We start from the raw sequence: 27132 nt of genomic DNA, 5'->3' as shown, positions 1-27132 counted from the left end.
AATCATTGCTGGTAGGCTATAAATATTTGCCTTTGGATACCACAGTACAAAAGTCATGTACAATCAAAAGATATTTTATTCATTCAGGCAGAATGTAGTTACAAGACAAAGAGGGCTGCTGGTGTTGTGCATGTTGGCAACAAATTTTCATCCATAATAGAGAAAAATGTTATTTCTTTCTTAATCAAATTTAAAGCACATATTCCTCATTTATACTTACATAATGCATTACTATATTGGTGTTTCTTTATGTGTCCTTTTGTGACAGAGATGAGGAGAAATGTCGTCTCTCAGAGGGTTGTGTGATTTTGGAACTCGGCTGCAGAAGATGATGGAGCCAAGATATTTGAATATGTTTAAGGTCGAGGTGAATGGATGCTTGTTAACAATAGAATTGAAAGTTATCAGTGGGAGATGGGAATGTGGAATTTGTCATCCTAACAGGTCAGCCATAATTTTGTTAAATGGTGAAACAAGTTCAAGGGGCCAAGTGGCCTATTCTTGCTCCTCATTTATATGCTTGCATGTTTTTACTAACCTGCCAAAACTTAACAGGTATTAATCTAACTCATGTCAATGTAGAAATTCCAACAGAATGCCACAATGCAGATGCTTGCAACAAAAAATTCACAATTGGGATTCATTATTGTTCGAAACAAAAATGACCGAGTATCAGCATTCAACTTTAACTTCAATGCCAAGAAATGATTAAAAAGATCACTGTACTGGTGCTGGTTATCCAACAAAATTCTGGTTAGATCCTTTGGGAGGATAGCAGATCACCTTAGGAAGAATATGTTGGCTTTGGTGGGAGTACAATGTAACTTAACAAGAATGATGCCTGGGCTTCATGGGTTAAGTTATGAGAAGTACTTACACAAATTAGCCATGTTTTTTTTTCAAATTTAGAAGCTGAAGAGGTGATTTATCAAAAACTTTAAGATATTCAGAGGAAAGACAGAGTAGACAAAGATAAATTATGTCCACTGGTTAGAGATGCTGGAACTAAGAGATGGGGGTAGATGTTTGGAACTCTCTTCCACAAATGACAGTGGATGCTGGATCAGTTGTTAATTTTAAATCTGAGGTAGGTAAAGTTTTGTTAAGCAAAGGTATTAAGGGATATGGGCCAAAGACAGGGATATGCAGTTCGGCCCCAGATCAACCATGATCTTATTGAGTGGCAGAACACGGTACTGAATCTATAGGGTTCTCCTCTTCCTATGATTTCCACTTCCTTCAATGACAAATTGCCATATTAGCTCATTCCATAACTAAATTTTCATCTGATAAGTTGAGTATTCTTTGCTCCAGTCCTACTGGAGTTCCATTCTGCACCTCCCACATTGGAACATTGTTTTTGTTAAATGGTGATGCTAACTCCTGCTTTCAGTGAGACTTATATTTCCAATTTGATCCCCTTCATTCCCACATATGGCCCATCCCTGTCTCTTCTTTTCAGTCCTTTTGAATTATTTATCTACATTCCAGAAATTAGCCAACAATTAATATCTACAATAAACCCAGGGATTCCACAACTATATTTACTTGGGACAACTGGCCAACCTGCTGCCTCCCTCTAACCCCTGCAATCTGCAAAAATGACCGGGGGTGAGGTGGAGACAAATTCTGAACTCATCCACATCCATTTCTGGCCCAGCCCTCTGACAGATCCAGACAGCTTCATTTTCAACAGTACATTGGATGCAGAGGGCATGGTCTTCATTGTCTTGCTTGATTCTCCTCTCTGCCTTTCCCATGCCTAGGGCTGTACATTTGCTGCTCTAAATTATGATGCTCATTTGTACTTGTTCCTAGGTCTGTGTACCTTAATCCTAGATTTAGCTGTTATCATGCTTGTGATCAGCTGCACTCACAATGCTTCCTGTAATTCATCACCCCACCCCATGGCTCCATGATCAGTTTCAGGATGTTTCCCATTCGTAGCTTCGAAGTGGGTTTGGTAGACTTATTACCCACTTAACATTGGTCAAGTGGAGAAATCCATTTTGAACTAGACTATGGCCTGGTGTCCACAGCACCTATGGATTCTGTCAATAGGCTCCTTTTAATATGGAAACTGGTTCCAATGGTATAGGAAACATTCTCATTTCCCTAGCTCTCTAAAGTTGCAGCAGGTGTTCAACTCTTGGGTGTACAACTAAAATGTTTTGACCACTGCCCCTCCAACATCCAAGATGGCAACTGTGACTTACTTTGTATGACAGCTCTGGCCTGATTTTCAGCTCATGATGAACTGGTGCTGGGTTGGAATATTCAACTGACACATTTAAAAGAATCGGTGTTGTCCAAATACAAGTTGCCTCTTCATCACCAGAATGTGCAAACTTGCTTAATTGGTCACTCTCCTGAACGCCAAGATTCACACCATGTGACATTGTCGTGGTTGACTGTATATATTCCTGCAGGTTTTATCACATGGTCTCTAGCTTAACTGACCCAAGCGGTGAAAATGCCATTAGTCCTCATCTCCAACATTTTTGCAACTAGTGACAAGAGATTTTCAAAGAAAGAGAAATCAATTTTTTTAAAAAATTAATGTTATTTTACTAATGTCCAGGAGATTAATTTCCAGAGATTACAGGTCAATTCTGAAGATCGCCAAGCTCAGTAACATTAAAGCCTTCAAAATAGCAGCTGACAAAGAGAACATGCAATTCTTCAGCAATGCTGACTATCGAAGGATTAATGAAGTGAATGCTTTTTTTTCATACTATTGTCCTTTTGTTTGATCATTCATAATAAATAATGTTGGTAGAAAGAATGTAAAGCAAGCAGAGGACGATGCTGAAACATGGGCTGGATAGTTGGAGACATTTTAATGATTTATAAACAGAGAAAATCTCAATTAGCAAGTGAACAAATGCTAGAGTCAAAAGTACATTTTGGTTGGTTGAGGGTTCAAAAAATAGGTTCTTTCTGCTGTCGTCACCATTTATTAATATGAACAGGGCATTGAGATGCCCTGCAGTAATTCTGTTAACCAATCGCTCGACTTTATTCTGCCAGAATCATTTGTGTCTGGCAACTTTGTGGCTTTATCTGTTGGTAAGCATTACTGACAGGGATAGAACATATTAAAGACAGGATAAACGACTATGCAGTGGATAATCCCAGTGTTTGTGGTTTAAATGTGTACAATACTTCTGATACGTGAGAAAGTACAACACAGCTCCCACCTGATGAAGAATGGAATTTGTACGACAACCTACCATTCTTAGATTTTCCTGTGTGAGAAATTTGAGTTTATTTTCCATACGCCGTAGAGCATGGCTCATTTCTTCATTTTTCCTACTAAGGCGTCTCTTTTTGTCCAGGAGAGGTTTGTACTGACTTTCTGCTTCACGTAAACGCTTGAGCTGAAATAAAAATATATCAGAAGAATTAATCTGAACAGTCACTGACTTGGAACTCAAAGGCCTGAGCTTTAGCAATGAAAGTACTGGCATGAACAGTATAATATGCAAAATAATCCCAGATCCACCCTCCTCCTATTTATCTCTCCACCCCCGATGCTCCCAGCCTCAATCCTGATGAATGGCTTTTGCCTGAAACGTCGATTTACCTGCTCCTCGGATGCTGCCTGACCTGCTGTGCTTTTTTAGCACCATACTCTCAACTCATACGCAAATTGTCAGGCTAACGTTCCCTGTTTAAATAAAAACTACATTAATATAACTATTACTGACCACAAACTTTAATCAAAAACCAAAATCTCTAACTAGATCATTTATCTACAAATTGAAATAAAAACAAGCATGGTATTTTCCGTCCCTATTTTCATTCATTTGTATAGGTTGTAAACCTGCATTTAATTAAATTATTGAAAGCATTTTGCTTTAAAATATATATGCAATATGGTCCTAAATACTTGCAGTGTTTACTTACAATATCAACCCTTGCACATGATGTATAACAGATCATTTTAATAATTTATTATATATATAATATATATAAAAAGTTGGCAAGTCTTGTTACAGCTGTATAAAATTTTAGTTAGGCCAAATTTAAGATATTGCATGCAGTTCTGCTCGTCACACTACCAGAAGGATTTGGATGTTTTGGATGGGTTATTTACCAGAATATTACCTGATCAGAAAGGTTTAGTTATGAGGAGAGGTTGGCTCATTCTGGATTGTTTTCAAAGACGGAGGCTGAGGGATGACCTGATAGAAGTCTACAAAATTATGAAAGGCATAGAGAGGGTGGAAAGGTCAACCTCAAGAGGGCACAGGTTCATTGTGGGGGGTTAAGGGATGAGTTTAGGGAAGAAGTGCAAGGAAAATTTTTTCTTCCAGAAGGTGGTGGGTGCCTGGAATGCACTGCCACTGGAGGTGGCGGAAGCAGGCATGTTAGCAACATTTCAGGCATATCTTGATAGACACATGAACGGTCAAAAAACAGGGATAGAAACCGCATACAGTCAGTCCATAGTTTAGGACGAGGAATCGGCTTGGTGAGCAGAAGGGCCTGTTCTGTGCTGTATTTTATTATATATTTAAAATAAGTATATTGCAATATTCTTTCTTAACTTACTCTAACAACTCCCATACTAGATTTTGTAATTAGAAAACCCCATTTTAAAACAGCCACCACTTATCTACATGATATATTATTTCTGTGTTGTGTTACGAATCTGCAATATTGAAAAGTTTGTTGTACTTAAGCTCCAAACTCAACAGTGGGATTGGTATGGTATCTTAGCACCAGGATTTGGTGCAACTAAGCAGTTCCATATCAAAATATACATTTTTTAAACTGTAACCTTATATTCTCTGAAATGTCATATACAGCTATGACATTTCCCATACTTCTAACTGAGAAGTAAGATACTCCTCTGGACTCAAATCCATCTCAAAGGGCATAATTTTTGTGCTATTTCAAAAGGTCTCTGTGCCACATACTCAATAAATCAGGTTTCAACTTACTCCATATTCTGTAGAACCTGTTTTTAATTCATTCATGGGATAAAGGCATCACTAGCTGGGCCAGCATTTATTGCCCATCCCAGACAGTAGTTAAGATTCAACCACATTTCTGGTTCTGGAGTCACATGTAGGCCAGACCCAGGTAAGGATAGCAGTTTCCTCCCTTAAAGGACATTAGTGAACCATGGTTCCATGGTCATCATGAGACTCTTAATCCCAGAATTTTACTGAATCCAGAATTTATTGAGGGCGGCACAGTGGCTCAGTGGTTAGCACTGATGCCTCACTGCACCATGGTCCCAGGTTCAATTCCAGCCTCGGGCAACTGTCTGTGTGGAGTTTGCACATTGTCCCCGTTCTGCGTGGGTTTCCTCCCACAAGTCCAAAGATGTGTAGGTCAGGTGAATTGGCCATGCTAAATTGCCCACAGTGTTAGGTGCATTAGCCAGAGGGAAATGGGACTGGGTGGGTTACTCTTCGGAGGGTTGGTGTGGACTTGTTGGGCTGAAGGGCCTGTTTCCACACTGTAGGGAATCTAATCTAATCTAATCTAATCAAACTCCACCATCTGCTGTGGCAGGATTTGAACCCAGGTCCCCGGAACATTATCTGGATCCGCAGATTAGCAGAACAGCAATAATATCATTAGACCACTGCATCCCCCAAACTCTACGTCCCAAAGCTCAGGTGTTGAGCCTTTTGACTACTGTTGCAACTGTGCCTAACCTGCCGATACAATATTTCATTACACCTCTGATTTATACTTTTAGGTAATGGAGAGGTTAGAGAAGTTAGAAATGCACCACACTCTGATTTTATTGTGTAGCCATAGACTTTATGTGGCTCATTTCCAGTGGAGTTTTTGGTTGATGAAATCAGCATAATTCAATGCACCCTGTTCAGCTGGCACATGTTTCCATGATCCCAAACAATGAAGGTTTGGTTATTCTGTTTCATAAAGTTCATTGTTGCAGCAATTCGACAGAGAAAAAGTGACATGATCCTTTGTACTAAGTTATATTTCTACTGTTTTTCTGTTCTTTACTTTTAGGTTTAGATTACCCAAGTAACCTTGAAATTGGACTCAAAGATAGATTAGGATGTAAAGGACAAATGAATTATAGAAGCAAAATAAAGATTTAATGGATTAAAGTAGAAAATGAATGTTCTTGGGGTGTGGCAAGGAATATTCAACATCTACATCTTCTAGATTAAGCCGTGTGTGACTCAGGACCAAAATGCTAAGGTCAAGTCACCGCAGTCGATAAAGCTGCTTTCTCATTAGAGAGAGACAGACAACTGGTGATAGGTTAACCTAAAGGACAGCACACCTCAGGCAAGGGAAAAGGTTGAGAAGGAAAGTCCTTCATGGTGACCTCAGCTGGAATAGTAAGGTGAACCCAATCTGCTGGCATCACTCTGTATTACAAACCAGCTGTCCAGCCAACTGAGCTAACAAACTCTCTGAATCGTCAAGTCCTTGTAGAGCACCATTTGTTTTGGTTTGTGTTCCTGAATCACATATTACAATTCTATAATATGACAAATACAAGCAGAAATACTGCAGTATATTTCAGCATAAATTGTAACAGCATGAGCTAAGACCCATTTAAAACAAAACACATAGAGTAAAGAAGCTTACAAAGAAGATTGCAGTATTGGACTTCTCATTTGTACATTAAACTTGCAAATATCTTAAATTTGTAAATCTGTAAATTTGTAAAATTCATACGGCCAAGTTTAATGGAGATGACAGTGATTCAGTCTGCACATTGTAGAACCATTGGGAGACCCATGATGATCTTCATCAGGCACTTACCTGGACAGCACTGAGTGGCACTTTGAATTAAGGCCTCAGAAAGGTAGACGTCCCACCCAGAAGATCTGCTAATCAATCAGACGCTAACAGTTCTCCTGTACAGTACAATGCCAGCAGCATCATTGGTGTGTACCGGTATTGGTATTGCACTCAGCTTACTGAGGGACGTCCTGAGAGGTAAGGGAAGGGACAGGGCAGTGGGGAGGGATGGGATTTCCAGGGAGGAGTTTACTATCTAGGAAGAGCAAGGGGGCCAAAATAAGAGGGGGATTTGTCTTCCTGTGGTCTCCCTTTCCCAATGCCTGGTACAGAGTATCTTTGGAAAACGGATGCTCCACCACCACTGAAGGCCATGGATGAAGCCAAAAGGTTTCCCGACCCCACACACTTCAATTTAAAGATCAGTGGCAGTGCAATGAGGCCCTTATGTGCCTCCTAAGTATCCAGTTAATGGCCTCAATTGGTCTTCATGTGGGAAGACCATCTGAGAGTGTTCATGCCTGGTTTGGATTGGAGTAGGGGAGACAGCAGTGTGATCTTGATTCCATATCTTTCTCCCCAACCTGTCCCTCTTCCCAGCACTGCACCCATCTGAGCTTTCCTCTGCCTACACCACCACGCACCTTGTTTGATGAAATGTGATCTACGAATGGGACAGGATGTGAACTCAAACTCCCTTTATCTACTCTATGAATTACAATTGCTGCAAAATCCAGGAAGATACAGGAATCAGGAGGGAAGAGAAAGAAACCTACTCTGGAAAAGAAATATGAACGGTTAATGTGAATTTAGCCATGCGGTTTTTTTTGCAAAAGACTACAGAGAAACAAAAAAACTCAATGAATATCTTCAATTGTTGAATTGTATGCTTATGCAATGGATTGTTGTAATTACTGTAAATGGGATGACTAACAGAGATGTCAGCCATGACTCATCTCTAGCCTTTGAAGACAAAGCCTTGGCTTCAACTCCCACTCCTGGGTTTGAGTACATACTAACCAAGGCTGACATTCCATGCAGTATTAGGAGAGCTCTGCAATATCATCCTGCAGATGAGACATTAAGACGAGGAGCCATTTAGCAGGTGGATGTAAATGATCTCCTGATACTATTTTGAAGAAAAGCATGTGAACTGCATCCTGACCAATATCTATCATTCAATTGACACCACCAAAAATAGATTGTATGATGATTAACACAATGTTAACTACACTACTAATTTTAAAAGTGTTGGTAGTCTGTGATGCTGGCACAACCAAAGTAGAAATATTTAACAACTCTTAAAGATGTATCATTCGGTGGGACAAAATGAAAGGTGGTCAAGGTTGTGTTGTGTACCTGATGTTAAATTGAGTCTTTGATTTTTTTTAATTCTTCTGATTTCTCTGGCTTCCCTCCTCCCATTATCACTCTGGGTCCCACATCAGTGTCTCCACTCCAGATCTTTTCAGGTCCTCTCCTCCCACTGCCCAACTTCTATCATCTCCAGGTTCCCAGCACAATCTCAAAGTCTGATCACTCTAGGTTCCCCCATCAATGGCCCAAGCTGCTCCACAAAGTATGTGGAGTGTCTCCTCTCTTCTTTTCTTTCTGCTTTTCAGCTGGATCCAGAGAGTATCTCAATCTAGTTGCAGCCAGGCAAATGGAGTTCAATAATGAAAATTAGTTCCTGTCAACCTGAGGAAAACTCACTCTTCCAGAGTATATGATCACACAACCTCCCCGTCAGCTTCTCGTAAACATGCTTCCAAGAGTAAAGGATATGATAAAACAAAACTGCCCTTACACTCTCTGGTCAGAGATCATGTTGGGGATCCAATATTAACGGGTCAATATATTGTATTTATTTCTCCATCCATTGGAACCTGGCCAAATTAGTGGGCCTAATAACCTGAATAACCTTTCTCAATTGAAACTTTTATGGCTCAAAAGTGTAATGTTGACAAACATTCATATATCCTCAAATCCAACAATTTTCACATGTCTCACCTAAAGAGTCAGATTTCATCTGTTAATAATTTTCATATAAAAGTTGTTATGAGTACAAAATTTCCAAATTATTACTGGCAAACATTATTGGCAAAGGTAATAATGGGAGGAATTTCAAAACTCTGACTTGTTGATGTGGAATTTCATGAAAAGAACTGATGCTCACTTTGCAAACTATATCCCAGCTGATCTAAGATTATATTACCTCTGTATAAACATTGGTCTGACAGGAAGAAAAATGCTACTGTTGCAACAATGTGATCAGTACAGGTCTGATGGCAATAGTTCAGCAGATAGATCAATAATCAATGTAATCGGAAGTGCTTACAAGTTCATTTCTTTCTTCGGACAGCAGAGCATTTCGATCTTCTAGTTTTCTGATGATTGCACTTAATTCAGCAATTTTAAGTTGGAATCGCCGAGTATCCCTTTCGTCCAGCTGCTGTTCCTGAAACATAGATCAACTGCAAATAACTGAACATCAACATAACCACACATGTCTGACCGACCACAACCAAAGAGACTGAAGGCTTTGTCACAGCTATTCAATTAAAAGTAGATCTTTTTGTGCCTGTGTATTAACATGTAAACTATGCCCTTATATGATGGGTTGAACATTCAAGCAAATTGGCTTAGGCCCAATGAAAGAAATAACAAATGAGACACAGAAAAACAATACAGGAAATGCAGTGAAATTGTACTCTTGACATTAGCGCTCCAATTTTTGAGTGATTTCCAAAGGTATAATGCTACCTCAAGACATTTTTTGTTTAATTAAGTGAAATACAAAACATGAGACTATACATGTATTATGACGGTTGAAAAATATAATTGTGCTATTACAGAAAGGGACAATGTGGTTGGCAGTAGCTGCAGGTAGTGACAGTGGGTGGGCTGAGAAAGTGTTAGAATGCTCATTAATATTTTAATACATCAGATATGATGGCATTTAAGCAAATGTTGCAATAAATTATTTACATTGGAAGCCCCAGTTAGTCATTTTTGTTTCTTTGTTTCGTGGAATCAAAATTCACAATGTAACAGATAACATTTCAAGCAGGTTCATCTTCTGCCAATTATTTCCCATACCATTATTTGTTATACACTGCAGCACACTTAAAAAAAAAAGCAAAAAGCCGTTGAGAGCATGCAGATGGATGATTTTCTGAGCTAGTAATCCTTAAACCTTAGTTAACGTGTGCAATGATTCCTCATTCAATAGGTGCAGGAGAGGCTTCGCATCATATCACTATAGATTGTGCTTCATTATATTTCCATTCCATGTGCTAAGAAAACCAAGAACCAGTGGAAAAAGAATCTTGATGAGAGTCAACAATGGCAAAAAAAGTCAAAGTATGTTTACAGACATGCGAGTTTGTCTTAAAAGTAAGCAGCACTTTGTAATCATTAGCAAATTAAGGTCAAAGCATAAGAGTGGCATAGTTACATAGAATGGTGGTTAAAAGCATTGCCTTTGTCAATACAATGTTACTAACTGCACAGCCCTGAAGATGTAAGTGCCCTAAGTAGGAATGGAGATTCCTAATTATTGTACAATATTAGAAAGTGAGAGACATTGAAGCAAGACCAGGGCTGGGGAATGTGTGACTGGTGCCAAATTCAATAAACTATACTCAATGCCTCCTTTCTGGAAGTGCTTAAATCGTATGAAGCAATATTTCAAAACACTACTATTAGTTGGTTGTAGAAGAACAAGCAAGCTGCAACGCGAATAAATCTGTGTCCTCAAACAGATCAAAATTTTAAAATGTTAGACTAAAGCATTAATTCTATTTCAATAGTGCCAAATATTTGGCTTCAATGTAAAGAATTTGTATGCAAGGAATGATGTAATGTGATAGTATTGCTTAAGTATTACCAAGGAAGCAGCAGGTATTAATATGCCCCTCATCAAGATTTTGTTACAGAGTCTGTTGAATCGGGCAGTTATATACCATGTGAAATTGCTTACAGGGATTCCTGAATGATCTGAGGCGTCTCCTGCACCACTTGCGCAAGGAAGTTCCCTTTTCGGGCTACTCAGATGTCGTTTTTCCCATGCTTCAGCCTCTTTGACCTGGGTAAGTTGTTCATCTAAAGCCTCTTTTTGGAGCTGGAGTCTCTGAGCATGCCCAGCCTGAGCCCCCAGCTCTTTTTCCAGCACGTAGACTGCTCTGTCTTTAAATTTTATCTCATCCATCTACAATGAGAACAAAACACAATCACACATGCATGCATTTTATTTCAATGGTTGGCGTAAGACAATTCTTCTGCCAAGCTAAAACTCAAGGGAGAGGAATAGTGACTGGGTATTTATTGAGTCTTGAGGCCAAGTAATGTAATTTTATAGTAAAACATTCTGAGTGTACCATTCCTTCATTATTTGTAAGTTATTTTAGTCATCTCCTGTTGCTTTTATGCAATTTCAGTTAGTCGGTCTATAATCACAAAAGAGGTCTGGATGAAAAGCATTCCTTTATTCTAACTGGTCTCATCCTTCCAGAATAATAAGTCCATAAGCTAATATGTAGATTTTTTTTAGAAAAAATATTTCTACCATCATTTAAAATGTTTTATGGCATTCACAGTTGAATCTTATAACTTATTCATAAATCACAACTGCAATATATTTTTTGGAAGAAACTATAAAGTTCTGTAAGCAATAACCTGAAGTAAACTAGATCTTTATCAAAAGCTGTTCTGAGCAAAGGCAATCGAGCAAATCTGATGAGATCCCTTTACATTTTGAAGTAAGACATATTGATCTGCATAGGAAAATGGCAATGTATGAGATCCGTTCTTTTTTGACTGCATTATACCAGTTTTTGTTCAATTAGTTCAGAATAACTGAAGGGTTTAGTTACATCTCATCATGCTGAAAATGAATTAATTGCTCTTGATTTTATTTTTTCGCAACTGATGATTGTTCTGTCAATCATGGTATGTTAAAGCCTTGCATATACAAATGGCTGGTCCTTATCCCACCCCCGAAAGAAAGTCCTTGTAGCAGCTGTCATGCTTGGTTTCCTCAGTGAATATTTATTTTTTAAACATAGCAGAATTCATGTAGAACATTTTGAGAGGTGCCTGTCATTTTCACAGCTAAGTTCAGTATAGTGAATCAGAGATACTCATCACTTTATGAGTGCTAATGTAAAGCGATTTAACTATGTACTGTAGTGAAGCCCAGCATCTGAGCCATATTGACTTCAGGCCAACAACCTCTCCACTTTAGATATCAGATCCATATAGAAGCCCATCATTATATTTATGGGTCTCCTATTTGCTTGGTCAAGGATACATATTCCCTGCCAGTTCTGCATTCCCCTTAAAAACTTAATACATTGTTTGGGCATGTTTGGCAAGACCAAATATTAGGAATTCCCAAGTTTGCACAGTGGTATTGCTTAAAAATGTGTTGCTGGAAAAGCGAAGCAGGTCAGGCAGCATCAAAGGAGCAGGAGAATCGACGTTTTGGGCATAAGCCCTTCTTCAGAAACGTCAATTCTCCTACTCCTTTGATGCTGCCTGACCTGCTGTGCTTTTCCAGCAACACATTTTTAAGCTCTGATCTCCAGCATCGGCAGTACTCACTTTCTCCCAGTGGTATTGCTACAGTGTAGCTAATACAATATTGCAGCTTCTTAATCCTTTCTTAATTACAGCCACATTACCCATTATTCAATGAGTACTATTGCTAGTTCTCATCAAAAAACTGGAAGAATTTGAAGTCCCATTGTTTGGTCTAGACTCCAGATCTCATTAACAATACAGCTGGCTGGTCAATCAACAACAATGTATTGGAACACTCCACATCTAACTAGATCATTGGTAACAAAAACAGAAATTGCTCAAAAAGGTCAGTAGGTCTGGCAACATCTGTTGACCCAAAACATTAACTCTGATTTCTCTCCACAAATGCTGTCAGATCAGCTAGCTTTTCCAGCACTTTCTGTTTTGTTTCTGATTTACAGCATCTGCAGTTTTATCAGTTTTAGTTCATTGGTGAGCTTGTCATGAAGGACTCTGTCATGTGGCCAATTAATACTATGACTCTACTAATTATTCCACCAAAGCAAATACTCACGAGATGACCATTAAACAATGGATGAGAGTGGCTGGGATCCTTGCTAGGCAGACTGCAGATGTGAAAAGCTCTTGACAAGGGCATGATAAGCAACCCAACATAAATGTGCAGCTGTATTGTACAAACTAATGAGAGCAATAGATCGAGTCAATAGCCAGAGACTTTTCTCCAGTGCAGGATTGACTGGTATGAGAAGTCATAGTTTGAAGATATTAGGCGGAAGGTATAAAGGAGACGTCAGAGGTAGGTTCTTTATGCAGATAATTGTGAATGCATGGAATATGTTGCCCTCTGTGGTGGTGGAAGCAGAGTCATTGGGGACATTTAAGCGATTGCTGGACATGCACATGGATTGCAATGAGTTGAGGGGTCCGTAGGTTAAGTTACTATATCTTACATTAGGATTAAATCTCGGCACAACATGGTGGGCCAAAGGGCCTGTTCTGTGCTGTACTTTTCTATGTTCTATGTTCTATTCTGCCATCATTCCAGTTACACAACAGGCATCTTTCATTTTGAATAAGGTTCCAATAGTTGAAAGCATGGAGCTGTAGAACCACTGCTTCCTTCATAGTAAGTGTAAAGCCCTCAATGATTGTGATATACATTACTTACTCAACCCACATAGAATTGTTACAATGCAGAAGGCGGTCATTTGGCATAGCATGTCTGAACCATTCTCCAAATGAACAACTCACTTTGTGCTATTTTCCCACCCTCACCTTGTACATTATTCCTTTCAGATAATAGCCAAGAGTGTGGTGCTGGAAAAGCACAGCAGGTCAGGCAGCATCCAAAGAGCAGGAGAGTTGACATGTTGGGCTTGAACCCTTCATCAAGGATGAGGTTGTCAAGGGCAGGTAACAGACCTGCATGAGGTGTCCAGGTGGATGGATTGTATTGGAGGTGAGAGAAGGGGTCCTTGGTGGGTGGGTGGGAGTCTTTATTGAAAAATTGGGCCCGGAGGTGGCAGAAGAAATGTTCAATGTTGCAACACATGTCAAACTCATCATTCCGGGAGCATAGAGGGATGAAGGTGAGGCCTTTGCTGAGGACTGAATGTTCATCCTCAGTAAGGGGGGGGCCTGGGGGAATAGTAAAAACACAGCAGGGCTGGGAGCTAGGACCTGGGGTGGGGCTGGAGCTGGGGGATGGGGACAGAGACTGCCACTGGAGTGGACGTGCTTGTGGGGTCAGATGTGACATCACCAACGGAACTGATGTTCACCATGGGGGTGGAGTTGGGGCCTAAGCGGGCGGTGCCTACAGGTGCGGAAGTGAAGTAACATGTGACATCAGTGATGTCGCCAGTTGAGTTCCAGTGACTGACATCACTGGTGGCAGAAGTGATGCCAGTGATGTAGTCATCGATGTTCCAGTGAGTGACGTCTCTGGGGGCGGAAGTGGCTGCAGCGGTGCCAGCTGCGGGGTCAGAAGTGACATGCAGAGTTGGTATCGCGTTGGAGCCAGCAGCGGTGGATATTGCAGCAGATGCTCAGATAATAGCTGACTTCCTCACTGAGTAGGTAAAAACGAGGACTGCAGATGCTGGAAACCAGAGTCTAGATTAGAGTGGTGCTGGAAAAGCACAGCAGGTCAGGCAGCATCCGAGGAGCAGAAAAATCAACGTTTCGGGCAAAAATCCTTCATCATGAATAGATGAAGGGCTATTGCCGGAAACATCGATTTTCCTGCTCCTCAGATGCTGCCTGACCTTCCTCACTGAATACTTCAATTGAACCCACTTCCAGCACACTCTCAGGCAATGCACTCCAGACCATAGCCATTTGCTGCATGGAAAGGTTTTTTTACCCATGTTGCTTTTGCTTCTTTTACTAATTACTTTTAATCTGCCCCCTCTCGTTCTTGATCCTTACTTCCTTATTCGGTCTGACCCCTCATGATTTTGAATGCATTCATCAAATCTTCTGTCAGCCTTCTGTTCTCCTGCAATTTACCTTCATAATTGAAGTTGCTCATACCTTAAGCTATATTTTTGAATCTGTTCTGCATTCTCTATGTTTACAGATCAATGTCCTTATCTGTGCACAATACTCCAGATGAGATTGAATCTGTGTTTTATGAAAGTTCAACAAAACCTCATTACTCTTGTACTGTTTTCTCCTATTGATAAGACTTAGGGTACTGTACACTTTAGTAAAAGCAATCTGTCCTGTCATCTTCAATGAGTTATGCATATACAAGGGTCACCAGACCTGAAACATTAACTCTGTTTTCTCTTCACAGATGCTAACAGAATTGCTGAGCTTTTCCAACAAGCTCTGTTTTTGTGATATGCACATATGCTCCTTCATCCCCTCTGGAGTTGAATCCTTTATATTGTTTCTTCATGTTCTTCTTACCAAAGTGAAAAACTTCACAGTTTTCCACATTGAACTGCACCTCATGCCCACCAATTTCACCAAACTGTTTATGTCCTTTTGTAGTTCTGTACCATACTCCTCATAATTTACAATACCTTCAAGTTATGAAAAACTTTTAAATTGTGCCAGTACACAAAGATCTAGGTCAGTAATAAATGAAAAAACTAGCAAGAGTTCCAAACTGACTGATGGGGAACTCCATAACACACATTCTTCCAGCCAATAAAACATCCATTAAGCACGTGCTCTTATTTCCTGTTAATCTGCCAATTCCTAATCTATGCTGTTATTGTTCTTCTTATTCCATGAACTATAACTTAGTCCAAATGTCCGTTGTGTGGCACTGCGTCAAGTGCCTTTCGAAAGTCCGTGGACACGGCATTAATATGTTTCCCTTATCAACCCTCAAATCTCTTCAAAGTCTCCAACAAATTAGTTCAACAAGATTTTCCCTTAAGAAATTCATGCTGGATTTCTTTAGTTAATGCACATTTGCTTAAGTGGAATTCAGTTTTCTTCAATGCTTACGGGGAAACTTTCAGAAACATTATCATAAACCGACTGACCTATAGCTACTGGGCATATCTTTGTACCTTTCTTTTTAAAGACAAAGGTGTAATGTTTGTAATTCTCCAGTCTTCTGGCATCTTCCAGCTAATTACTTTGATAAGTTGTCCTATTTGATTCTAGTTATCTCATCAATTATACAACTGTTATCTGATTTTAGTAAGGCCTACACAAATTAGGTGTGACAGCAACCAAGTTGGATTAATTCTATGCTACTTATCAAGACTATCATTTATGTCCTTGTCCCATATCATCATGGGGCAGGACACGTTAGGAAAAAGGGGAGTTGAAAATTCAACCTAAGCATGAGCCCTTCGTCAGTAGGTAGCATTCTCGTTCATTCAGAGGCCACAAAACCAATGCTCTGACTTTACTGTGGGACAAGTCGAGGAGGCAAGGTAAGGCCCGGCCCCAAGTCTACCACAGATGGAATGGGAATTGAGTCTTGTTGTTAATCTTCATCTGAACCACATACTAACTATCTCACTACTTAACTGCACGCCTACTCTCTAAATTATCTTATTAACTTGCAAGTTATGGGTAGCCAGCAGTCAAATGAGTGTACTAGCTCTTTGCTGAGCTGAATTTAATGTAATAGTGTAAGTTTAAATCTAAATATGATAAGTACTAAGTTATATCGTGACATCACATTGTTTCTTGCATGTTTAAGCAAATCAAACAAACAAGACTCTTCTTCAGCAATGGCACAAGAAACTGTTCCCACGAGAACAATTACCAGTTAAATCCTGTTTACTAACTTAGCATTTTGTTTGTTCTCATTATTTAAATATAGTCTTGTGATTTCTCAGCATTTAAGTTGAAGTTATCAGTATACAATAATTGTTTAGTACATTTAGAAAAATGTCTTAACGAATTCATGCATTCGCTTTTGGATCAGTTTAGGTTACTACTGCTGATTTATGGTAAAATATCTTAATGACCCCAAATGAACTGGCTACACCTATAGTTTGATTACTTCTTAGCATTTGTAATGAAAGTGGAGGTTATTGTACTTCCCAGAAACACAAACTTGAACCTACTGAAAGACCAGAATCTAGGTTACACTTTCGTAGGATAGACATTGACTCAGATCAGTTCCTGTATCCTCAGGTCCCTTCAATAATTATTTATTGCATTTTTACAATTAATTTTTGATAAAAATATGCCATGTTCAAATGTCAAGGAAGTCATGTAAAGTCAAATGCTTATTGCTTCTTAGTTATCCTTTAGATTATAACTTTCAACAGCTGTCATACTTATTTTGACTATTTCATCAGCAGATACAGAGAGAATGTTCCCTTTTAAATACTACAAGGATATGGACTATTCCAGCCAAGCAGTCCATGTTATTATTTATCCGCCAGGTACTGCTTCTATTCAACGTCTTTCTTTTCTCAGGTGCATGACAAAGTTGTGAGAATCAAACAATTTAACTCATATAATTGTATGTCACTTTTAAAGCAATTCATGTTGTAACAAACAAAAATACATCCAAGAAAGAGAGACAGATGGGTTTTGGGTGTACATTTGGTTTCACCTGCTTCTGTAAATATTTCTCAGTATAGCAAGAAAAAGTTCATACTTGCCTGTCAATCACTGAGTAAATGGGCTAGATTTTCAGTGTGGATGGCTTACAGATGCGCACACCATGTAAATGGGCTGCCTATCCAAAGACAACAGCAGAATATCTGAACTGTTTTGGCAGTGAGCCCCACTTATTTTTCATTGTTAATCTACCCATGAGTTTTCAGCAGTGAGGAGCAGAATGATGAATTGAAGAGCAAAATCTGGTGTCCAATCACAAGTCAAATGTAATTCTTTTCCTCCATTGCCACAATGATCACACTTTCCAAGTGCATCATTGAATATAAAGTGCATTGGGAAAGCCTGAGACTGTGATCAGCGCTGCACAAATGCTAGCCTTTCCTTTCACATTAATCAGCATTCCTGCTCGGTCGTTTTTGGAAGGCAACATATCACAAGCAAGGATATCATGCCAGAAAGCCATCTCGACCTGACTGGACTGATAGCGACCAAGATGTTGTGGTCTACCATCTAGCCTTCTCAAAGTCTGTGTGAAATTCTACCTGGCATTCATCTGCCCATTCTGCCAGCCTACCTACGTCTTACTGCAACAATTGGTTATCATCGTCAGTGTTTACAATACCTTCACAATCTGTACTCCAGCATCCAAGTCAACAAATTGTCCAATTTATAAACTACATATTTGTCATTCTTTTTGAGTTGGGTGCAAGAAAAGATAACATCTAGATATGATCTAATAGTAATGCGACACTCATATTACACCTTTCAAATTTAATAAATTCTGTATTTTGTGTAAAGACTACACAGTATCCCTATCTGGACAATAACTTGAAAATCCCCCACCTACAGAGTTAACAATACTCATGGATTCTAGACTCATAGATTTGTGACCTAGATTCTGCACAAGGGCCTACATTTAATGCAAAATGCCAGTGGTGAACACACAGAAAACATCTTAAATGAAATGCTGGAGATAAGTCCAATACCAAGACATGAGCCACCTTCAATCATATTATTTGCATTCGGACATATACATTCTGACTTTCACTTTGATGCATCTTTCATTAATTGTGAATTTCATTTGACATGAATAAATCCATTTGATAGGAAGAAAATGAAGTTTATTTATATTATAACTCATTTTATAGCATTTTTTTGGTGTTGATATCTTATGGGTGAACCCCCTCTTGTATTACCTTTGCGAGTTATACAGTTGGATATTGAACAATGCAAAAATTGTTTTAATATGCTTTCTAAATCTTTTCATACTGCTTTGTATTCAGTGATAAATCTTGCAACTTCATTTCTGTGCAATCCCAACCATATATATTTTTAGCAATATAAAACAATTTTTTTTAGTTTTTCATTAAAGTGTTAAGAATTTTTCAGTCAGCTTAAAACTCTTAATAGTTTGCAAAAGTAATGAATTTAAAAATAATTTATTTACAATCCAGTAAATAACATTCAAAAAAGTCTTGTACAGCAGAAACTGTGTAAAGGAAGATTGCTCTAATTTTTAATGATATTAGTGCATAGAAATGATTAAACAATCACCTGGAGCATTTGAGTATTAATCTCCAACCCATCTCTCTAGCTATCCCCATGGTGTACTAAGTATTTTTAACGTTTGAACTGTGGACTTAAAAATACGAAAAGATATTGCTTTAAACCAAAGGACTGTGGAATTAATGAACATTCAAGAGTCTCTTTAGACCACTGTCCTGATTCACTCTGTCCTCAACAGGTACACATAGTGGCGCCTTACTGATTGCTAAAATATATCTGGGAATGAGGGATGGAGGGAGAGACTCAGCCTTGAATTGTCTCAATTCTGTTTGATGATATAAGTCAATGCTATAGACCAGACCACCTCAAAATGTTTTAAGAAGGTAGCCTAGACCTTAACTTTCCTTATCTTAAAGGTAGATGTGAAGTGCCATGTTCCAGATGCTATGTGACTGTCAAACTATTTGATGTTCAGCAAAACACAGTTTATTTAAATACTACAGTTAAAACATTAACAAAAGAAAGAGGAATTTAGAAAAACCTAACTATTGGAAAACTTAACCGAATAGTAGATATAGTAACTACTGTTCCAATATTGTAACATGCTATAAATACACCCCTTGGCAAAAAGGCAAATTCAGACACAGATTCTCACATGCAGTTCTCCAGGCCAGGAGGATAAAAAACATCGCGAAGCTTCGGAAAAAGTAGCAGCTAGGTATCATTCACTGAAGCTTTGAGACCCCAAAAGCTTCTTACATTACTGAAAGTTAAAACAAAACTAGAAAGCCTGGTCTGTGACAGTTTGTCACACCCAGGTTGCTTCTATTATTCCAACATTGAAACAAAAACCTCAAGGCCTCACAAGTTGTTTACTCAAGTCATCTTCAGTAGCTAGTTCATCACTACTGCCTTACAACCTCTCTTAAAAAAAACCAGGAGAAAATAATCTTTTAAAGTGACAGCATTATCACAATGAGTAAGATAACAGTATAAACATTTACAATGCAATATCTCACAATACCTTTCTGAACTTTAGGAGATTCAGAATCTATTCATTATAAACTCAGAAACAACCATCTCCAAGATGTGAATACCTTGAGCATTTTTCTCAGTAAAACAATCTTAGTTTTGCTTTATTTTTAGAAGTCAAACCACTGAAGATTACTGTCAAACAGACTATAGACTAAGTCACACAACCTCCAACATTTGAGCTAAATTTAAAGGTACAGTCACCAAACAAAATAATCTTATAAACCTCATAATTGTGAGAAACTGGGCTGAGCAGTCTTGTCTGAGCAGGAAGTGGTGAAAGAGTACATGGCCAGAAGGCTGTCAGACAGGATCAGATAAGTGATAACTTTTGCGGACAGGGTGATACCCAAAACAAATCATGCAACTATGGATCTGATCCACAAGGAAAGTCACAAATCATTTTAAGGCTTTTTATTTTCAAGTTTCTGTAAACCCCAACTCATTTTCCTGCAACATTAGCCTGACAAAATGCCCTGCAACTTCCAGCAGCTCACTTGAATACAATATGTAAACATGAAGAAGGATCCTGCCAGTTTTGGGCAGATATTCTTGTTGCCTGCTTAAACAAACGAGTTAAAACCCCAGATGCACTCACTGTACATCAAGGCCCTAGCTACGAATAGAAAAATGTGTTTCGATCTGATTTTGATTGGATCCATAAGGCATAAGACATAAAATTATTAAATCACTGATACAGCCATCAATGTATGGGCTGTCACCCAAAAGCTGACTGGGGCTGTAAGGGGAGACAGTGAATCATACAGTACAGAAGAGGATCTGCAGCCCATTGAGTCTTACTGCACTAATTCCACTTTCCCACACTAGGACTCCAGTGAGACAGAAAATGTAACAGTGAAGACAGGAGAAAGTGAAATGAGAAACAGGGCAGAGAACAGTGATGAGGGAACAGAGAACAGCGCAGCAAAAGGATTGGATATTGGCTAGGAAGAGGCAGCAACAGGTTTACCACCTTTGGTTCCAGTTAGGGTGGGTGCACAATGATGATATTAAGATACTAACTTGCATTTCAAATATATTGGCAGGAGATACAACGTCAGATCCCAAGCCACCAATTCCTGGGGTAGTAACCAACATGGCTTCTTACAAATGCTCACCCACCGTATGTGTGTATGCTGTGAGTAGGGTTGAAAGCACCCCTGAACAGTTTGTTTCAAATGTTACAATACTGTCATATATTATATTTAAACTTCAATCAGAATTTCCTTCCAGTACATGGCAAAGCTGATTGCAAACTTATAGATCAAATCATTCCAGATTTCAACTTGGCTCTCAAAGTTTAAAAATAGGATTATGTTAAGCCACCAAAGGTAGGACGCAGAATGGCTTTTAGATTCAGTGAGATTATTGAGTCAACGGAAAATTAAGGGGAGAATCTCATCATAATTGAATTGCATGTTTGTCAATCAGGGAGAACTTACTCTTTTGTGGATAATAAAAGGGCAACAAAGGAAATAAAAACCTGCTGCCACATTGTATTAAAGATTAGATTACCGACAGTATGGAAACAGGCCCTTTGGCCCAACACATCTACACCGACCCTACGAATAACTCAACCAGACCCATTCCCCTACCCTGACTGATGCACTAATGCTATGGGTCAATTCACCTGGCCTGCACATCTTTGGATTGTGGGAAGAAACCGAAGCAACCGGAGGAAGTATTACCTCAATTGGTTAACAGCAATATATACTGTTAAGTTAAAATTGTGTTTTAAGATGGGGAAGACATGGCTGGTCATTGTTACAGCTTTGTTTCTGAAGTTAAGGTTATGGTGCTGAATAAACAGGAGGTCTGTTTTGTTTATATGTATTTTATTGAGATTTTATAACTCTAACTTGAACTCTTAGGGATTAAAACTTCAACTCTTTAAAATAATCTACTGTTGCCAAGCAACAGGAGTCTAGTAATACAGGGAAAGGACAGCAATTCATTAAAACAAGTGTGCTGTTTCCCAGAGTGTGAGGGACTGCTGGAAACTGAAGTTGTGTTTTTGCTTTGAAATTAACCTAGTTGCGAGTTTAATTTGCAATTTGTTTTAGGTGACTTGAAAAGGACACCGGATGAAAGGAACAAACATCCAGTGACTTCCTGGTTAGTTTGCTGAAAGAAATCCTGTTTCCGCTGAGTCTGAATGTAGACCTTCCATGCAGAGATAATGGTAACTCTTCACTGAGGTTTGGGTGTTTGTAATCATATTGCTGAAGAAAAGGGAGAGAATGAGCCTGAATCCTTTTCTGATATCTATAATTAAATCTTTACAAACTTTTGTCTTGGCTTCTATAATTTACTTCATTTCTTTTCATGTTTAATAAACATTTTAAAAGTACACTGATCTTCACAATTAAAATAAAACAGAGTGAGGGTCGAACAAGGTAGGGCTTCACATTGGGATCTGACATGTCCAGCATGGACTCATCTGGGATTATAGCAATCTGTAAATAACTCTCACAAAATAGTTTTAGCCTGTGTATCAGGGCTTAGCATTTCATTCATTCCTTATTAAATTGCCAATCACAAATGGGATTAATAATGAAAGCTGGACACATTTCTACATTAAAGGTGAACTGTATTACATTACAAGACCAAGTGAGAAGTCACACGAAACCAGTTATGGTCCAACAGATTTATTTGAAATCACAAGCTTTCACAGTGCTGCTCCTTCACCTGGTGATTTGTGACTTCTGACTTTGCCAACCCCAGTCCAACACCAGCACCTCTTCATTATTAAAATACCAAGGAATACAGGCTGAAACTATTTGTAGGATTTATTTACAATCTCACAGGGAACATAACAGGACGTATTGTGAAAAGTCCTGACCGTAATAATTCTCATTCGGGATCATTAAGTGGTTTTCAATATCACTTTCCCCTTCCTTTGTATTATAGACTGATTTACCTTCTTTCAGTCCATCTCCTTTGGATACCATAGACTTGCTTGGCAAGGAGTAAAAGCCTGTCAGGGTCAGGAGAAATTTACCAGTAGAAGAATGCTTTGATCAACATTGTGTCATATGCCACAACTACACAGAAACAACAATAGACATGAAAAAAACAAGATATCAAGAAATTATGCAAAAATTTAAAAAGATAAAATCAAATTCCATAAACTTAAAGAAACACTTTAGAGCTAAATCTTGTGCTTTGGGTTCAATTCAGAAATTGAGGCCAAAATGCAATTGTCTGTTGCACAATGTCTGTTAAGGTCCAAGTTTTTGCTAAAACACTGTGCATAATCACTAACCTAAACTTTTGTGTTTACAAGTGCAATCAGGCACTGGAATGGAACACGATTATAGTTTTAATAATCTTTTCATCAGCAAATATTTAACAGTGATAAAAGCAAGGACTGTAAGAATACAGGAACATGAGTAGACCATTCAGCCTGTGTAACTTCCTCCACTATTCAATATGGTCATGGCTAATCCTCCAGTTCACTAGTTTTTCCCCATATTAAATCCATGTCCCTTTACATCATTGGTATTTAGCAATATGTCAATTTCTACTTTCAATATACACAACGACTGAGCTTACAAAGCTTTCAGGGATAAATAATTCAAAATACCAAAAAAATACATTTATTCTGATCTTCGTCCTTAAAGGCTTTCCTGTTCTTGGGATGATTTGGAGATGCCGGTGTTGGACTGGGGTGTACAAAGTTAAAAATCACACAACACCAGGTTATAGTCCAACAGGTCTAATTGGAAGCACACTAGCTTTTGGAGCGACGCTCCTTCATCAGGTGATTGTGGAGTGCTTGATCGTAACACAGAATTTATAGCAAAAATTTGCAAATTTTTGCTATAAATTCTGTGTTACGATCGAGCCGTCCACTATCACCTGATGAAGGAACGTCGCTCCGAAAGCTAGTGTGCTTCCAATTAGACCTGTTGGACTATAACCTGGTGTTGTGTGATTTTTAACTCTGTTCTTGGGAAATATTGTCCCCTGGTTCTGAGCTTCCCAATCAGAGGTAATATTTCCCCTGGCATGTTTATCCTTTTAAATATGTCATAAATTCAATGAGGTCACCTCTCAATATTTGAAACTCTAAAGAATACAAGTCCAGCTTCCCCAATTATATTTTATTTGTACATGGGATGTGACTTCGCCGACTGGTTATTGCCTATCCCTAGTTGCCCTTGGAAAGGTAGTGGTGAGTTGCCTTCTTGAGCTACTGCAGTTCATGTAGTATAGGCATACTTACAATGCAAAGGGGTTCCAGGACTTTGGCCCAAAGGTTTTGAACTATGGTGATATGTTTCAAGTCAAAATGGTGAGTAGCTTGCAGGGGAACATGCAGGTGGTGATGTTCCCATACATCTGCTGCCATTGTCCTTCGAGACGGTAGTCGTCATTGGTTTGGAAGATGATGTCTACAAATCTTCATAAAATAGTACCGCCACTCCAGTAGCAAGTCTGGCAAACGTCTGTTGTAATTGGGACCAAAAATGCATACAATATTCCAGATGTGGTCTAACAATTGAACCAAGACTTGGCTGCTCCAAACCTTCCTGTGATAAAGGCTAAAATGCCATTAGGCCTCCTAACTGTCTGTTATACCTGCATGTTAGTCTTCAATGACTTACTAACATTAACACCCAGGCGCCTTTGTAAATTTACACATTCCAGCCTCTTATCATTTAAGGAATAATCCACATTTTTGTTTTTCCTTCTAAAGTGAAAAACCTCAAATTTTTCCAAATATCTACTATGTCTTGCTCACTCATATATTTTTTGATTTTCCCGTGTGCAGCTCAATGTGATCCTGTTAACCTTTTGAGAAACGTGGATACATTTAACATTGAAGAATCATTTTTCTAGCTTAACAATTTATCTCTAATCGGTTTTAATGGTCCTCTTACTTCATGGCCATAAATTATTTCAAATGGACTGAAGCCAGCAGATCTATTTGAAGAATCTCTGATGCAAATAAGAGAAAACCTAATCCTTTCACCTAATCCTTTGAACACTCAAAACAACTATCTCAATGCTTCCACATCTGCATTGGCTGCTGCTTTGGGTGCACAGTCTATTAAGTGGAAGTTTGCTGAGTAAGGGAGTCTGATGAAGTAAGAAAGGAGGTGGTTCTTTCTCCACCTAACCTCACAGCTTCCAGGAATTGGCTATTACTTTAATGCAGGGCTATAAACTGATTGGTAAGTAACTTGTGTTATTCTACTTATTCTAATTGTAATTATTAAAATTACTGTAGGCAGGTCAGCTCAGCCAAGTGAAACGTACATTCTGTGGGATGTGGGAAGTCACGAACGCACCACGTCCTGGACGGACGCAGGGAGACAAGCAAGGAACCTACATCACCTTTCATCAGGAAGGCCCACTGAACCATAGGCCATCCAACAGTTGTGAAATCACTGGTGAGCCAACCTCTGGAATCAAGGTGAATGAGTTGAATGCCTATAACTGCTGGTCTTGGACTCAGCATGACCACAGGTATGTAATGGCCACGTGTATGTAATGAATGGGGGCGGGGCGGGGGGGGGGGGGCTGTGTGGGAGGTTAACATTTGTTTTGTGGAGAAGTGGTCACAGGAATCTGGAGGCCAGAGTGCAGGTGGCAAAGTTCTCAGTGGGTTCCCTTTCCAAATATGCAATCCCTTGATCCCTGCCAGTGCAACCCATCCATATAGTGGCAGACTGATCTGCAACTGGGTTAAATCCAGAAGCAATATGACCAGACTCTAAGGCAGTTATTCATTATTCACTTAAAGGGTGCAATTAGTGTTGGGGAGGGAAGATCGACTATGGCCGTTTTAGAAATTAACGTCAGCGGAAGTGGGCCTCAGGTATGCCACCACGCCGACTAATCACATTGTTTTCATGCTTCCAAGCTCATCACCCATGCAACCAGAAGATTCCATTCATTAACTCCATTTCTCTCACTACAGATGCTGCCAGAACTATATAGAACTATTTTCTAATTATAACATCACAAAATGCTAGAAATCCTCAGCTGCTCTGGCAGCATCTCTGTTAACTCTGCTCTACAGACGCTGCCAGAACAGCTAAGGAGTTCTCGCATTTTCTGATGTTATAATTAGAAAATAGTTCGGTATAGTGTTGGTTATTCAGAATCTGGTTACTTAAGGATAAACTAGACACTATTAAAAATGCACTTTTTGTGATTAAATCCATTTATCAGCTGAATTAAATGCTCAAGTTGATTATCTATCATCAAAGAATACTTCTTTTAGCAAAACATCTTTTTAACATAATTATGTTCTAAAATACTGCCTAATTCTGCGATTCAAGGCAAATTTTATACGAGAAAATGATAATTAAATGCATTTGAGTGAAAACTTACAAATATCACTTCTCAAAGTGGGTACAATTTTGAGTGCAATTTATCCCAGAATTAGATTGTACTCCAGGCAGAAACCAGCCCCTTCCTATCCTACTACTATATAAACACTATTCTACTCAGTAGGTTGTGGAGTACTTTTATTTGGGTGTTCATTAATCTCCTTTAAAAAGAAAGCACAAACTACATATACATCTCCAGGCCTTGCAGGTCTGGTATTCCAGAATGGAAGAACAAATAAAAACCTTAATGAACCTACTTAGATATGATAACTGATCAAATGCATAGATTTCCATTTCACGAGTGAATGCTGCTTGAAAGGTTATCGTCTGCTGACTTCTGATCAGTAAAACAATGTTTTCCTCTATATTTGCTTACATGAACAGCATGCTTCAGTATGAGCACTTCATAATTTTGTATTCAGCTGACATTACATCAAAATAGTATCCATCTTTACGATCAAAGATCAGCATATTTGCTTAAATACATACTTAATTTAAAGGTCAAGCAGAAATCCAAACGTTTTATAAAAGCATTCAAATTACCTTTAAGAATTTTTTGTCATCTTGCATTACCTGAGCCACATAACTATATTACTGGTTTGACAAAGCAGTCTGAAAGCTTCTCATCAATAATTTGACTTCAGGGTTAATTTTCAAACTCTGCTAGACATGTTATACAAGTTACCAAGATTTAGAAAGGATTTATACTTCTGCCTCTTTTCATGTTTACTTTTACAAACGCCTTTTCATTTAGCAATTCAAAATCCAAGCACAGTGCCAATGAACCACATGTCTTTTTTAAAAAAAATCTCTTTCCTCTCACCTTAAAAATGTGCACCCTGGTCTTGAAATCCCCCATCTTAGAGAAAAGACAACTACCATTAACCCTGTCTATACCCCTCATTATTTT

The 27132-nt window shown here is 38.8% G+C and overlaps 1 protein-coding gene across 21 annotated transcripts in view; it reads right to left on the bottom strand.

The window, feature by feature from the left end:
• The window catches only part of jakmip3 (Janus kinase and microtubule interacting protein 3), a 377671-nt gene that overhangs the window by 164515 nt on the left and 186024 nt on the right, over positions 1-27132 (bottom strand). For 9 of the 21 annotated variants that reach the window (XR_015760937.1, XR_015760934.1, XR_015760936.1 and 6 more), the window contains exons 4-6: positions 10730-10957; positions 9086-9205; positions 3234-3380 (exon numbers count right to left, since the gene is read on the bottom strand). Coding sequence is in view for 8 of the 21 variants with exons in the window: in XM_043712580.2 (XP_043568515.1) it covers positions 3234-3380; positions 9086-9205; positions 10730-10957 (495 nt within the window). In the remaining 13 variants the exon portion in view is untranslated. The remainder of the gene's footprint in view (positions 1-3233; positions 3381-9085; positions 9206-10729; positions 10958-27132) is intronic. The other 12 variants (XR_015760940.1, XR_015760941.1, XM_043712582.2 and 9 more) reach the window with 4 other exon arrangements.

Source organism: Chiloscyllium plagiosum, unplaced genomic scaffold, assembly GCF_037043375.1.
Source record: "Chiloscyllium plagiosum isolate Xiang-an unplaced genomic scaffold, Cpla_swu_hap1 HiC_scaffold_22, whole genome shotgun sequence".
Classification (NCBI taxonomy): Eukaryota; Metazoa; Chordata; class Chondrichthyes; order Orectolobiformes; family Hemiscylliidae; genus Chiloscyllium; species Chiloscyllium plagiosum.
Note: the sequence above shows the minus strand (reverse complement) of the source record. Positions and strands in the feature narration are given on the sequence as shown.